Genomic DNA, 16,082 nt, shown 5'->3' on the forward strand with positions numbered 1-16,082 from the left:
AATATGTTATTAACTGGGAAAAAACAACTTGTTTTTAGTTCAAAACAGAATATATTGCTGAGTATCCTTTAAATACTCACATCTTTAAACCAGTTATGGACAAGAAGTGTTATCTCGTTTTAAGTAAGTGTAACGTTTTTGCCTTTATATATGAGCATGTGGGTGTCGCGTTGAAACGGAATAAGTCTCTACAGTCATTTCCCGATTATTGCCTGTGGACTAGAATGAAAAATGAATTTTATTGTAGTAACTTTCCTAGTTTCTAACTAATTAGAATTTTGACAGTATATGAAACTTCCTTCCTGAGAGTTCCTCTTGAGAGGTTTGACCGCATACATGGTATCTTGCCTGGAACGCACCGCTCGGTACTTTGTCCATTTTTCTCCTACGGAATTTAGAGGATGTACGTTTTTCTTAGCTTGCCTCAAATCCCCATTTGCTGATAGAGTTCTACCATTGTTTTACGGTGACGATCATGATGGCTCGCTTGTAATCGACACAATACCAAGCTTTGATTCTTCTCAGTGTGACAACCAATCATTTCCCTTCCACTTCCGGGTAGTTATTGACAAAATGTGAATTGAGACAGTCGATTATTTGAAGATGGCTACCCCTGAAATAAAAACCTTGGAGCACTAAAAAAGTCAGCTGTCAGAAGTCGCTGAAGTATTTATGTACAAAAATATATACTAAACAAGCTGTAGAGGTTCAAAAGTGCATTAGCGCGCCTAAATCAGTGAAGGAAATAGTAAGTCAGTGGTTTCCCGTCTCAGAGTCTGACGTTAGAACTTCATCGGGAAAGACATTCTATCACTTATTTAGTCTCTGTCAGCCAGTCAGCCTTTAGGTGGTCATCCAGTTGGTCGATCGCTTGATCAGTCTGAGTCAGGCAGTCAGTCAGCCTTTGGGGGTCAGCCAGTCGGTTGATCGTCCGGTCGGTCGGTAGGAAAGTCAGTCAGCCAGTCAGTCCGTCAGCCTTTAGGGGTCAGCTAATTAGTCGATCGCTCAACCGATAGGGAAGTCAGTCAATGAGGTAGTCAGCTGAACCTTTCATCTAAACATTTATTTTTGTGGACAGCGTCAAAAGGGCCGGAAGATAACAGTGAATGGACATTTATTTCATTAAATCAACCCTGTTTAAAAGAAAGATCGAGTTCCGCTGATTGCGTAAACCCGTGGTTCGGTTTAGACATCGTATAAATAACCGGCCCTCAGTTTTTTACAGTGCTCGCTAACCGACATGGCACGACGGTTTCTGTAAATATTGCTTATTTTGAGTCAGCTCGTCCGTCCGCCAGACATTCAGTCCATGGGTCACACAGACGGTTGTTCAATGAACCAGTACAAGCTCAGCACGGACGTCTCGACAAGCATTGACAGTTTGTTAGTTACTTAATTTGGACTTACATGCACAAGAGTCTTAGTCAACTGTTTTTTCGTTCCGGCTTTAGCGCGTTATCACTTTACATAGAAAGGTCGTCATCTTATGTCACTGTGAAGTTGTCGTTTCAAAAGAGAATCAACAGGTCGAATTCGTGTTTACTCTTTTTCTTTTAACTGATCTTAATGCTGTGGTCATGCTATAACTTAATACCGTACTTTCTCGAATAAGCTCCTCCCTAGAGTAGATGGCCGCATTTGGGACAGAAAAGTTAATAGGTACCGCCTCCGAACAAGCGCTACCGTCCCGGTTGCGGCGCTTACTGATTCGAAGAATTCTTTCACAAGCTGCAATACTGTACGCAGTTGGATATCTTGGGTGTCCTCGATACAAAACCTGTCGAATGTACAGATTGAGAAGTAGAAGAGGTGTACTCTCCCGCGCTAGAGCTCAGAGACTCAGATCAAGAAGGGCCAGCTACATCTAAAATGATCGAGGACACTACGCGCACGGTGGCGGAGAGACAAACGGTGATAACTAAAAGATACCTCTGTTAGTAACTGAAAAATTTTGGAACACGAGATATTTCATTAAATTTTTGCACAGATGAAAAATTTACCGTGAAATTGAAAGATGACATTACTTCGTCGCGTACAAGTTTTGAAGGCTCCCCCTTAAATGAGCACAGCCTTCGAATGAGCGCTGTATTTGAAAGCGGGAAACATTAAATAAGCGACGCGTTGCTCATTCGAGTAAATACGGTATGCGAGTAAACCGGTAAAATATCCATTCGTCTGCGTGTCAGTCAAATTCAAGCACGGTCAGTCACGGCCCAACAAAATAACTTGTATTAAGAAGTCAGTCAGTTCATTAGTACATGATGGTTTTTATTTACAACTATATATACAATTTTTCGGACTACTGCCAATATTTTCTGAGGTAGCTAAATGCAAAAAAAAAAAGTTTGGAGAAGTCAAGTTCTTGTCTAAGTCGTCAGAGCAAGTGGAGTGAGAACATTGGTGACAAGAGACTTATTAGTGCTACTGAGTTATCTTCAACATCAATTGCCTCACCGCAGAGCTTTCGGTGCAACCAAAAATCGTGTTGCATATTTCAACGTAAGAACACAGTTTTTGACAGAAAATTTTACAATACCGTTTTTCAGTCTATGTCTTACTTATAGGTCTTAGTCATATTCACATAAGGTGTACACTGTTGGTCCGTCACTGCGTCTTTGGTAGCAATCCGTGTGCGAACGTTGTGAGTAGGGTAGTTAAATGCATTTGGCAGCGAACGTGTTAATCAGTCAGCGAGATATCATGCGTCATCAGTTTAGTAAGCCAGGCTGTCTGTCCGCTTATCAATCAGGGAGTCAGTCTGTCAGCTAATCAGTTAATTTATCGGTCAGAAAGTCAATCTTTCAGTTAATCGGTTAGTCTATCAGTCAGAGAGTCAGTCTGTCAGCTAATCAGTTAGTCTATCAGTCAGAGAGTCAGACTGTCAGCGGATAAGTCAGTGTATTATTCAGACATTCAGTTTGTCAGCTACTCAGTTAGTCTGTCAGTCAGAGAGTCAGTCTGTCAGCGGATAAGTCAGTTTATTATTCAGACAGTCAGTCTATCAACTATCAGTCAGAGAGTCAGCCTGTCGGCGCATAAGTCAGTTTATTATTCAGACAGTCAGCCTGTCACCTAATCAGTTAGTCTATCAGTCAGACAGTCAGTCTGTCGGCTAATAAGTCAGTTTATTACTTAGACAGTCAGTCAGTGAGCCTATCAGTCAGACAGTCAGTCTGTCAGCTAATAAGTCAGAGTTTATTAATCAGACAGTCTGTGTATCAGCTAATCAGCTAGTCTATCAGTCAGACACTCAATCTGTTAGGCTGTCAGCTAATAAGTTAGTCTATCAGTCAGTCTGTTAGTCTGTCAGTTAATCAGTCAGTCTATCAGCCAGACAGTCAGTCTGACAGTCTGTCAGCTTATAAGTCTCTTATTCAGACGGTCAGTCTGTCAGCGGATAAGTCAGTTCATTATTCAGACAGTCAATCTGTCAGTCTATCAACTAATCAGTCAGTCTATCAGTCAGACAGTCAGTCTGTCAGCCGATAAGAAAATGTATTATTTAGAAAGTCAATCTTTCAGTTAGTCTATGCTTCCAACAGACAGTTGATCAGTCCATCGTTCACCACATCATAAATGCTAATCAGTGTGATAGCCCTATAAGTAGGAAAGTTGAATACATCTGACAGTTAACGTGACAATTAGCGAGTTATTTGTTGGGCATAAGTTTTTCAGTCTGTCTGTTAGTCAATCAGTCAGTCTATTGGCCGGCAGTCAGTCAATCGACATGCTGGCCAGAGTCAGTCTGTCAGTCAGTCAGTCAGATAGTCAGACAGTCTGTCAGTCGGTCAGGTGGTCAGTTGGTCATTCAGCCAGGTAGTCAGTTGGTCAGGCAGTCGGTCAGTCAGTCGGTCAGTTGATCAGTTAGTCTGTGTCCACATAACTGGTTCCAATCCAGATGCTCGCCTAGCGACTAGGATAATGTGAGACATCTGGTAGCCAACATGTCAATTCGTCAACGCGTTTTCCGCATGGCGTCAGTTTAGTTGGCCAGTAAGTCATTCTCTCAGTCATTCAAAAAGTCAGTCAGTCAGTCAGTCAGCCTTACAATCAATCTGCAACTCAGACGGTCAGACGGCCAGTTAGCCAGCAATTAAGCAAGTCAGTCAGTTCCTTAACGTACCATTAATACTAAATCATGTGATAACCTTGTGATTTTTGTAGTTTAAGGCACCTGGAAGTTAATATTTAACCCAGTCAGCGAATCATATGTTAGGCACAAGTTAAGTAAGCCAGTCAGTCTGTTAGTCAGCCTGTAAGTATGTCTGTCAATTCACCGTTGTGTGGGTCAATTCGTTTGTCAGTTGCTCGGTTAGTCATTCTGTAAGATAAGGGCCATCAGCCATTGTCTATTGATCAGCGAGTCATTCAGCCGGTTGGACAGTCGGACAGTCAGTCGGTCAGTAATTAAATAGTTAGGTTAGTGAACATTCAGTCTTGAGTTGGTATCTGAGTCACTAAGTGTGAAAATCACGAGGTTCCTAATGACATTAATCACTAATTAGTCGTGTGTAAGTTGATCAGTCACTCAGTCTGTCGAGCTTTCTAACAGCCAGTAATCTTCAGTCTGTCATTCAGTTGTTAAGAGAATTAGTCAATCATTCAGTCATTCGTCAGTCGGTCAGTCGATCAGCTATTGTCAAGTTGAACATTCAGCATTCAGTCTCGCCGTCAGTTAGTAAAGAGGGTAGCAAAGGTAGAGGGGGGGAGGGGGGGTCTAATTTTGGCCTTACTCGCGCTTCGCGTATAAACCATTTGCCCCCCTCCATCAGGCAGTTGTCTTTTAGTCTCTCAGTCAGTAGGCCATTTGGTCACTTAGTTAGAGAAGAGTTAGTCCTGATTCAGTTTTTTCATTCAGTTAGCCTGTCAGTCAGTTTGGAAATCATGGAGTGAATACAGACATTTAAATCATTCGTCAGTGAGTCAGTCGTCTGTCACTCAGTCATTTGCTTAATCAGGCAGTCATAGAGTCAGTTATTAAGTCACTCGGTCATTCAGTTGCGCTGTTAGCCTGTTAGTCAGCCAATCAGTTGATCGTTAGTCAATCCGAAAATTCTTACCGTAATGAGCGATCAATGCGATAACAGCAACGATCTTAGGTGTTAATTTCATTCCGATTGTAAACTTCTCCTATTCTGACAAGTTTATCTCTATAATTTGTCAAGTTAGTTCGTTTGCCATCTAACGGAATACCTCCGCGTTCGGTGTAATTTTATCGGTTTCGAGGTTTATCTTTCTCGTCTGCATCATCCTAGCTGGCAGTAGGTCTTGTAACGTGTTAGTTATTTGCTTTGAAATTAAGATAAATCTTGATTTTACCTTTATCATTATCATCACGAATGTCATCAGGTAATCTACCTGTTGTTGTGAAAGTGATACTATTGTCAGTATGTTAAGCGTCTCTGTGGCTTCTCTCAGTCCTTTTTTAGCTTGTCAAAACCTTGTCTTTGTCAGTCGTTAACAAGGCATACTGTCATTGTTTTTGCACCATCACAGTTTACAAACCTTTTCCTTGGGTTTTGACGCGAATTTTGACTTGATTTTGGACTTGAGTCTTGAGTCTTTTGACTTGACTTTTCGTCGGAATTTTAAACTTAACCCGTTTTCATCCAAGAGGAGGGGAAGTATTTGCTGCATTTTCCGTAAGACTGCCACGGCGATTGGAGTTGAACTCGTAATGCAGACATAATTTGTCTTCTGGGTAGTTGATAATTAATTGACTGAACTCCATAAAATCTTCTGTCGCTAAACTAGGTTCTCAGATCAACCATTGTTGTCTTCACATGTCTTTGACATGGCGTCGGAGAATGGATTATCACTTACGTGACCAACAAGTGTTCTTCATGCGACAAGGCATGATGAAGTCATAGCATCCCGTCGATTTTCGGCTGCATCACTTGACTAGAACAATGTGCAGTCATTAACTCAGCGTTTTCATAAAAAAAAAAAAAAATGTTAAAATATTCATACTCAGGAGTACTCTTCCATCGAATATCCGAACATCTCAAAATCATGCCTGTACTTGTTATACAATTTGCCTTTAGTCTGCTTCGGCAGCGACTTGAAATACTCCTTTGCTAGACTTTTTGTGGGTAACTTGTATCTAGAAGTCTTATTGTGTGGAAATTGTACTTTATCATTCGCCTGGAGAATGTTCAATAGCTGGTCAGCTTCAGTATATAAATTTTCAAACTTTCCTATAAAATCGTAGTAAATTAAACACGGATGGCACAGCATGTCGTACAGTTTCCAGTGCCAATCCATAAACTCGGGCTCAGAATTATTAATAAATTCAACAAATTCTGCAAAGCTCACACCTTCTCCCGTCTTGAGAGACCTGATATCGGGATTATGCCGATATTTTCGTATGATATGCCTGCCATACATCTCTTTAAACAGCGTCAAATTGTAAGAGTCTATGAACTTGTTTCTGTATGCTGAAACAAGTCGCTCAAATGGGTGTCGAACGAACAGAAACTTGTAGTAAGTGCTGAGTCTGTGAACAATCTCCTCCGCAGAGTATTGGTTCAAATATCGAAAAAATCCTAAGCTGCGATTATGCACGTCCGCGGTCTTAATACTCCATGGGTCAGCGGCGTCACCATTCATAACCATGAGCACTCGTTTCCAGTTGGAGCAAGCCACTTTCGGAATGTAACAATAGAGTAGTTTGTGATAATCATCCACAATGATGTTTCTGAAATAGTACGCGGGGATTTCGTTGCTTGAATGTGGAGGGAGAAGTTCTTTTGGGTCTCGCTTGTGACAGTAGTCAATGAGGTGCTTCTTCCGCAACTCTTGGGTCTCGTCAGTTGTCTGAAAGAAAAATGGCCTTTGTACTTGCCTTTGGAGTATTTAAAACCGAGTTAGGAGAGAGTTCTATCTTTTTAAACTCTAACCTCCACAATATCGAGTCTATGCCATGGCTAAGGTATTTCTTGTTAGTGTTTTGCTGCTAGGAGCTTTGCTCAAACATTGCTATTAAGAAATTTGACTGCGAAAACAAACTATACTAACATTACGATAAGTACTAGTAGATAATGCAAATTTAATGTTGAAAAAATGACGGACGACAAATAACGGGCAGCCAGCGACAAGCGCGAGAAAATTAAACACGTGTGATTATGTTGCAGTTGATGAAATGTACTCCTACATCTGGCTGGTTGAGTTTGTGATGAGAAGTAGGCCGGCCAGATTTTCTGAGCCAATCAGAAACCTTCTTAAGGCTACAGTACGTTTACCTGTAATTTTCAAATATTTGTAAGTAGACATAGAATTGATAAAAAGAGAGTTTTATCAATTTACACTGCTGAAAAAAGAATTAAAAGAAGAAACAGAAGGTTTTTTCTTCTTTAAAGAAAGAATTACGTAAATCGTAAAGGGAAAGGAGGATTACGTCATTATTTTACAGCCTGGGGCAACCTTGGAAAATTTAAACTAAAAAATCTTCATAAGAAAGATTTGTTTCTAATATACAACTTGGAGTGGACAAAATCAGGAGTGGATGCAATATGTGTCAAAGGATAATGCAACTGTTGACGTGACTTAGAACCAGCAAAGCGATTCACTTCCGGCAAAAACAAGGTTTAATCTCCTGGAACAGGATTTAAGTGTTAGACTTCTCAGATGTCAAGTTTCATTACAAAGGGCGCTACCAATGCCTCGTTCTGATATAAGAGTCAGGAAATCTATCTAAAATATTAAGAATTATGGGCCTGGAGAAAGAACGAAACAAACCTTCCAAGTATTTTCTCGAAAACTGTATACATCGTGACGTCTGAAGTTGTTATTTTCTGCAAAATAAGTGTTTTTTTTTCTTAAATCAACTTCTGGAGAGAACCAAGGATTATTTGAGCCGAAAGAAAAATAAACTGATCGAGGAAATCTGAAAAGTAGATGAAGAAAAATTTTGACAGATGTTTATTATGATTGTCGACACGTTTACCTGCGAAGTTATCTTCGTTTTGACTACGAAACGCTTCCCAAACCAGTAAACCAAACAGGCCTAACAGTGATCCCAGACGAAACAAAAACAGTCTCACCATGGGGGAATTAACGGTGCCCAAAGAACAGACGGCTTTAAAACCATGGACTCCTAGCACTGTATCGAGCTTCTCAGTAGAAATCCAAGCGTGTAGAATGCTTACTCGGTGTCTTGCGCAAGCAATGACCCTTTGTGGCAACTTTAAAGAGCTGGATCAAGAACATTACAAGAGATTTGTGGTATGAAGATATTTTACGCCATGGTAACCAAGCGTAAAGCAAACATGATCCAGTTGTGCTTCTCCGCTGAAGCAGATGATTTTGAAAGAAGGAAAACGTTTTCTTCCAGTCACAGTGTTTGGGTAAACAGAGCGTTAGGGCGCCACCTGTTGTCGAGTGATGCGACCTGATGAACCGAACAGGATGTTTAATAGACCTGTAAACAGAGATAATGCGCGTTTTTTTCCTGACAAATAATTCTTCCGTGTTGTAATCATGACCCTGTAGACAGGCAGAAAGGCAACTGTTGAACAGAACGCTTACTACGGTCAATTTCTTTAAGAAAGTCCTCTCCAAAACGCGACCACCCATACCGACTTCACTGCATGTGTGTCGCTAAAACACGCACCGTGTCTTTTATCGATATAACTTAGACCAAAAACAGACTTTATTGAGACGCAAAAAGATCAAACACGTCGGTGACGAGAGTTTGTAGGAATATACGCTTGGAGCTCCGCTACGTGACGTAATCCCCGTATGATTAATATTTGACAGCAGTAAGTTAATACTGTTTCGAAATCGATTATGGTGTATTAATGATCGAAGGAACAGCGTCAAGAAATTTTGGTCAATATTCGGTATAAGGGCTTTGAAATTGAACTTATTTCCTGAAAAAACGTTCTGTCGTGATGCATTCTGTCCAATGTCGTAAGTTTTGTGGTAGCCCGTTTGTTAAAAAAAATACCTGTAACAATGTTGACGTTCGTTTCAGTACCATGGAAACCAATAAGAATGACCCTTTACTCCTGATTCTGTAACAGTAAAACAAGTTCAGCGTAAAAAGTAATCTGGAATACATGCACCTTAGTGCTAACCGATTCTCAGTTGTGACGGAAACTGCAATTCAAATATGTCTCTCATCTATGCGAGTTTTTGGAGCTTTCAGTTTATCTACCGAGGAGGAAAATTTCCAACTACCTTTATCCGTACTAACTTGGGCTTTTGTTTGGAGGTGAGAGTCTTGATATTAGCTCCTCCTATAAAATACTTTATGGTTTTCACAAAATAATGATTATCGTCCTCTAGCGCAATTTCTGCAACTGCCATTGAAAAATTTCTATCGGTCGATAGGTTTGCGCAGAGGAAAATTCGGTAACAACCGATATAACATTTTTTTTACTCTCAAATCTGGAGCATGCGCATACCGTTGTACCTTGCGTTTTTTGGTCGGGGAGAGGGGTATTTCAGATGATTTAGTTTGTATTTTGATTGAAATTCTCGTCAATGGTCATGGCTTTTGCGATATTTCGTGGCCCCTATGAGGGCGGTTTTTTTAAAGGTAAGTTCCATCAGGACGCACTTATCGAGATAATATGTAAACAGGACTTTCTTTGGGAACAGCTCCGGTCTGTATGCCTGAACGCATTTGCAAACTAGAAGTGCCACAAAATAGTAGAGTTCCCGTTAAGCTTGATAACAGGGCACCCTCTCATTAATTTAAGTGTCCCAACGATTACTATCGTTGGATAGAGCAGAATACTTTGACACCATGCAGTCACAAAGTTTAAACGGAATTATGAAGCCGATTCAACCCTGCCAAAATAAGGCCAGTCGGTAGCTTGGAGAACGTTTTTGTCGACGCAGCAAACAGCGATCAAGGGCAGATTCAGGAAATCTTTCACAGGAAATCTTTCACAGGAAAGAGTCCAACTTTAATTAAGAAAATCAGGATCTTTTTTCACACTACAGCCTAAGAAATATTACAAGACAATATAGCTTTATATACTTCATATTGAGTAATTGAGTATAGCGACAAGCGAGCCGGCTGTAGTCGCAAGAGTTTTGGTGTAGGACAAGTAGTACAAAGAACCCTCAGTTCTGATGGGAGGGTTTCTGACCGTTCCCTTATTTTACTTCGATTGTTCTTTCTTTCCTTCTTTCTTTCTTCCTCTGTTCCTCTCTTTCTCTCTTCCACTCTTTCTTTCTCTCTTTCTTTCTTTCTTTCTTTTTTCATTCATTCATTTATTTATTCATTCGTTCATCTCAATACTGCATCTCTGTGTTGGCGAGATAACTAGAGGGGCCGTGAAAGGAACATAAATGAATGTTACGTCACACATTTCTTTGATCTTTACCCTCACAAATATCAATTTAAAAACAAGAAACTTTTTGCACGTAACCTATGTTATGAATACACGATTCAGCAGCCTGTGACTGCTTCTGCCATCTTTGTAGTTTCAACGATTGAAGAGGTGGTACCTGGTAGTTTGTAGCAATGTTTTCCCTTGAGATTTGATCAAACGAAAAGAGGAAATTTCTTCGTTAAACGTGCCCTACTTAAAAAAATATCAGGTTTATGGTATTCAAATATTACGTTTTGTGGAATTAGAGAGGAATTTCAATTCTTTTTGGTATGAAGAATTTTTAACCACAAATACCCCCTTAATGTATAGACGGAATCTTCCCGAAAGTTCGATCACTTAGGGCCTCCCAAACAATTCTTAGTATTGCGCACCTATTACAAAATAAACTTGTGAAATTAAATTGTTAACCATCCGACCAATACCTAAATTATCAATTAAATCCTGTATTCTTTCTTTCATTCCCCCTGAAACGAAAATATAAAAAAGAAATTTACTTTAAAGAATGCCAAAGAAGGTATTTAAACTCAGCTGGTTCTACGTGCAGAGAATCTTTTAGCAAACTTCTATTAAAGGTAAATCCTCTGCTTCATACAAAATAAGCAAGGTTCACCTTTTAAAATGTAAGCTGGTATGTCAATGATTTCCTTTCTCTCTCCATTCTGCTCTTACATGTTTCATGCAGGATGAAACTCAACTGAAACACGATATGGTGCTTGCAGACGGTTTAAATGAGAAATTATAGTTGATAAAAAAAAAATGAAATAAAACGACTTGCTTATGAAACTGAGGTGCAATAACTTACGTAGAGATTTTTAGCCAAAAGGAATCGAAAGAGAATGCAGAAGAATTTTCCATCGCATCAGCACAAAAGTCGAAAACGGGAAGACGCCTTCACTCTGTCCCCTCCCCCCCTCTCCTTCTAAATCCGCTTTTAGAATGAATTTTAAAGGAGATCGGAACGTATTCTATTTTTGTTTCGGTGAGAGGTTCATCCGAGAGTCGTAGTTGTAGTAGTTCGCTCAAATTAACTTTCCATTTCCTATTTAATCCGATATGATGCTTTAGATCAATATAGAAATATTCCACAAGTTATTGAAAAAGTCATAAAGGTGTCATAATATTGCATGGATACGATCCTTGGATATTTTCATCCTTTGAGCAACTTGTCATGATTCAAAAATGCAAACAGTTATGAAGGAATGCCACCAAAATGTATTCAAAATATCGTTGTAAAATATAAGGTCTGAATTAGTGTTAGTAATTTCTCTTATAGATATCCTTCTTTCCTCTCAGTTTTTACTTTGGTCAAGCAATGTCTTCACCAAGTAAACACTAGGATTACAAGACAAAAAACGACAACTATGCCGTAACTCCTTCTGATCCAAAAATACGGCCAAAAACAATATAAAAAGCTACATAACGATAATCTGTCATATTCCAGAGTACATTTTGGGTTTCGTTCATTCTTTAAATTTGAAACGAAATAGACAATTTTATTCCTTTTGATCATTCTTCTTTCTGAGTTATTTTTGTAAGAGGTTTTCTTCAGCTAGCTATCTGAAGGGAAAAGCGGATTAAACTACAATTTGATAAGAAAAAGTAGCGCTTGCTTAATAGAATAATTGTGTCAAAAAATATAGATTCAAAGGTTCTTTAATATTTCAATCAGCCACAATTATATTTTTGTCATCTTACTTCAAGGTTCTGGAATGATTCTAGGCATATAAAAATAATTGTTGAACATTAATTTATTTATTTGCGACTGTAAAGATCCATCAGCTTTAAATCTGGGCAGTTTTCGTTTGATTATTGGTTCGTTTGATTATCGGTCGAGAATATTCGTTTGAGTGTAACTTGAATTTTTCACACGGAAGGAACAGGAAGAAAAACGTTATAAAAAAAACTTAACCTGTCGAGAACTGGCTAGTGCTAAGACATACGACACGATTAAGTACTAAAAAACGTGAGCTAGTTGCATTTTCACGATCGTATTTCCAATGTCTTCGTGGTATTGCATCGTTGCCGAAAATACATGTTATAACAAGCATCCAGATATACAAACTGACGATAAAGAGCTAGCTCTGTCACTTAACAGAGACCTCTTAAAGTCAATGACTGTCCTTAACCCCGCGTCAGAATGTCATGCCACACGTTGCAGTGTCAGCATGCAACAGGAATATTGTGAAGTATCCGCTAAGAATGATAAACTCAACGGTGCAAGTGTGGTAAACTCTCTAACTGAACTTTGTGGTCAACAGTATATCTTTGGTTGAGCATAACAAGGCTAAGAAACAAGTTGTCTCTAGCGTTGCTTAAAAATCGTTGAACATATTACGGCCAAGCATAACAAAGATGAATAAGATATCCTTGAGAAGCTTGTTATCAGAAGGAAGTGGATAAGATTAATCAAGTAGGAAACGCTAGCAATGATATTGCAAGCTTGTGGTAATGTTATATATAACCCACCAATGGCTCAGCAAGTGCAGCGAAACCCGACCTACCCATATACAGATGAAGAATTGCACGACAAAGTCTCTCCTTGCCTACTCCTCTCCTTGCACCTCTAAATGACTATATCAATCTGTGTAACACTGGCAAACAACTTCAACCAACTTGCAATATATTTGACAAGTTTCCAGATCTGATAATTCAGGGCAGAAACACGATTCAAATAAATCATGACCTCGGCCTTAAATTTATGCAAATCCTAATTCTTTTTGTTTTGTTTTTTTTTTTCTCGCTTGTTTCCGCTGAAATGTCTTGCAGTTGTTCAAAGACGTGCGTAGTAAAGAAGATGGCGAAAAGCTGCATGAAGGCTTGCAACGATTATTTCAGTCGCAAGTGATGAGAGACTAACCCATTACAAATCATCTCCTAGGTCAGGTTGCAATATAACCATTACAATAGGGAAACAAATAAAAGATTAAAAGGAGGAAAAAACAACAAATAACAGAAAAAAAAGATAAAAAAGGAACATACTCAAACATGTAAGCTGAACTGAAGGTTTTAAAGTCTTAACCGTTGTTATGACATCTTAAAATTGCAACACAAAGAAGGTCAAGAATTTTCTTCAGGGGCGAGTGAAATGGCAGAAAATAAAGACAAATAGAGATCTGAACGCATAAACTTTGTACATACAAGGAAACCTATCACTAGGAATATATCAGTGAAGAAAAGCTTAGAGGAAAAAAGGAATTTGACGCCATACTTCTACAAAAACGTGAAGTATTAAACAAATTCTGCTATCAAGATTTATTGTGGTTTTCCGGCATTATAATACCATTCATAATTGTTTTGATGACATTTTAAGATAAATATAAAATAGCGCTCTGCTGAAAGATCTAGGGGAGAAAAGAAGTTGCTCTTGGCCTTTAATTCTGGCGATTAAGGTACGTATTGATTTATTAAGCTGCAAGGATAAAAACACGGAGTTTGACAAACAAGTTGATATTAGAAATGGCGGTACGACTTTACCATTCACTACTTTTATGTATTTAATCATGGAGAGTTTGGTTCGATCAATATAATTTGCCCTTTTACTTCTCCTTTCCTTTTTAAGTCTTCAGTTATATTTCAGATGCAAAAATTTTCGTGACTGAAAAACTGGACAAGAAATGGGTAAAGCTGCGAGGCCGACTGTGATTAAAGCCCTGAACTCGTCATTACAACATCCCCAGTTCGTGTTTTCATCCAATGCATGCTTATAAATTGCCTACTGGCAATTCGAATGTACAATCTTGTTTTGTTTCATTTTAAATAATCATTTGTTATATTAAGTTGCCTTGGTCCTACTAACCTTTGTTCTATGAATATTGCCGAAGTTGCAATTGGGCGACATCTTCAGAGGCTCAAAAATAAGAACGTACAAACAGGTACAAGCACATATCTATGAAAGGAATTGGGCCTTTATTCCTTAGAATAGGAAAGAGAAAAGGATGGGGAAATTGTCCATGAAGGGAGTATTGTGCGGTTATAATGGAAGAAAACGTCACGTCTCTTCATGCATGATGAATTCTGCTTCCAGGAGCATTGAGAGAAAAGACTCGAAGATGGCGGAAAGTAACAAAATTTCAACGGCACTAGATAATTATAATTAAATAATTCCTTCCCTCAAATTCATAGAGTAGATATGATTTAGATCATTTTTCTTTTAGCCGTTATCACCTTACGAGGTACATTTGGATTTTTCAAGTTTTCAAGTTTTCAATTTTTGTTTTCAATTTGTTACCCAACGTTGAACATTGCTGATACAATTCAGCGAACTTGTAAAACATAAGTTGAAAACTTTGAACATTTTAAACTTTGCAATGCACTCTGAAAAAATATCTTATGAGGACATAGATACGCTGACTGAACAGAAAAACATGGGAAAGGTAACATGGTACATCAGTGAATACATATCTTAGCGGAGAGTTAAACGTTCCAGCAGCGAAACATTTTCACTCACAAAATGCTGTTGAAAAAAATTACATATTAACGTTAACTGAATTATTCAGCATTTTAAAATGCTTTTAACACCTGTCTGTCATGGAAATTTGCGTTTGAAGCAGTTTTCTGACAAATTAAAGTACTCCATTGTTTCCAGCGAGGGAACCTTCGAATAATGATTCACTGTATGCCAAGTGTAGTAGCAAAACCAGGCTCGAACAAATATTGTTCACAAAAACAATATTAATAAAAATTGGAAAATAAGTAAATGAATCAGTCTGAATCAAGGCACGAAATAACCTACTGGTTCGCTTGTATTTCCATCCCAAGCATCAGCTGCAAGATACTTTGACACCGCCATACTCATCTACCGCGCGGTAACAGCGGTATCATTCCTTTGACGAAAGACACTTTCTACCTACATGAAGAAATGAAATAAATAAGGTTCTAAACAGGGTTTTCTACATTATATCGACATAATTTTGAGCATAATAGCGAAGGAAATAACTTATCAAGCACTACGCTTGAATGATAGTGCAAAAAAAATAAATAAATGAGAAAAAAAGTGATTTCTTTAACTCTGTGTTTTATAAAAACTTTGTCAAAACCGTAAGCAATAGAGGATTATATCGAGGTCTTCCTAATGCTGAAATACCACAAGCTTAAAGATGATTTTAATCTGCACTGTCTTTTTTTCTGTTTCCATTAACGCTCGTATAAAGGGTTTTCAATCCCTTAACCTTGGTCTATCATTTATTTGATTTATTTTTATGTTAATCATAATGGAAGATAATGATGATGCTGTTTGAGCATAAAAGTGACCTTTTCTGAGCATTAAGAATTAACATGACAGTGTGGGCATGGAGCATAATGTTGGCGACCCTAATTCTACAGTGAAAGGGCATAAGATCTCAGATTGTTCAGTTCAGGTAAATCCTTTATAACTGAAGCATAGTCAAAACACGTCTTTCGGGTATGGTGATTGCTCTTCTTAATGAAATAATGATGTAGAATCACGAGAGAAACAGAAACTTATTTTGAAATTAATTATTACTGGGTTTAAAAGCGATAACAACAGTACAAACCGAAAAAAAAAGAGAACTTGAAAATAAGACAAACTTAAGAAAATAGGTGTAAAAGCAATAATTCAAATAGCCTAGTTTTAAGGCAAAGTAGTTTCCCGCGTAATATCTTTAAAAGTTTCTGTACACTTCATGACTGTTGTAATTAGTTGTTCCAGTCAAAACGCGTTGCTTTGTCTGCTTAGAATAACTTCACATGCATACTGAAAAGTATATGAAAAGGAAT

At 38.4% G+C, this 16,082-nt stretch overlaps 1 protein-coding gene across 2 annotated transcripts; it reads right to left on the minus strand.

Annotated features, from left to right (window-relative positions):
- Nucleotides 1-170: 170 nt before the first annotated feature.
- Nucleotides 171-15,161, minus strand: LOC131797098 (carbohydrate sulfotransferase 11-like). Of its 2 annotated transcripts, XM_059114714.2 has the most exons (3): nt 7,946-8,357; nt 7,738-7,793; nt 171-6,816 (listed from the first exon to the last, which is right to left on the minus strand). In XM_059114714.2, exons 1-3 carry the CDS (start codon nt 8,043-8,045, stop codon nt 5,971-5,973), a joined length of 1,002 nt encoding a protein of 333 aa, XP_058970697.2. In that variant the 5' UTR covers nt 8,046-8,357; the 3' UTR covers nt 171-5,970. The 2 variants fall into 2 exon arrangements, with proteins under 2 accessions (XP_058970697.2, XP_066028686.1); XM_066172589.1 differs by lacking the exons at nt 7,738-7,793; nt 7,946-8,357 and adding an exon at nt 15,079-15,161.
- Between the last annotated feature and the right edge of the window lie 921 nt (nt 15,162-16,082).

Source organism: Pocillopora verrucosa, chromosome 9, assembly GCF_036669915.1.
Source record: "Pocillopora verrucosa isolate sample1 chromosome 9, ASM3666991v2, whole genome shotgun sequence".
In the NCBI taxonomy this organism is placed as follows: domain Eukaryota; kingdom Metazoa; phylum Cnidaria; class Anthozoa; order Scleractinia; family Pocilloporidae; genus Pocillopora; species Pocillopora verrucosa.

What these genes read in the sequence shown, in the direction of transcription:
- LOC131797098 (XM_059114714.2), bottom strand. Translation starts at nt 8,045, where the DNA reads ATGGTGAGACTGTTTTTGTTTCGTCTGGGATCACTGTTAGGCCTGTTT. An exon ending in AAACGAAGATAACTTCGCAG is followed by an intron (nt 7,794 to 7,945) that starts GTAAACGTGTCG and finishes CTTATTTTGCAG; the next exon opens with AAAATAACAACTTCAGACGT. An exon ending in TTCGAGAAAATACTTGGAAG is followed by an intron (nt 6,817 to 7,737) that starts GTTTGTTTCGTT and finishes TTTTTCTTTCAG; the next exon opens with ACAACTGACGAGACCCAAGA.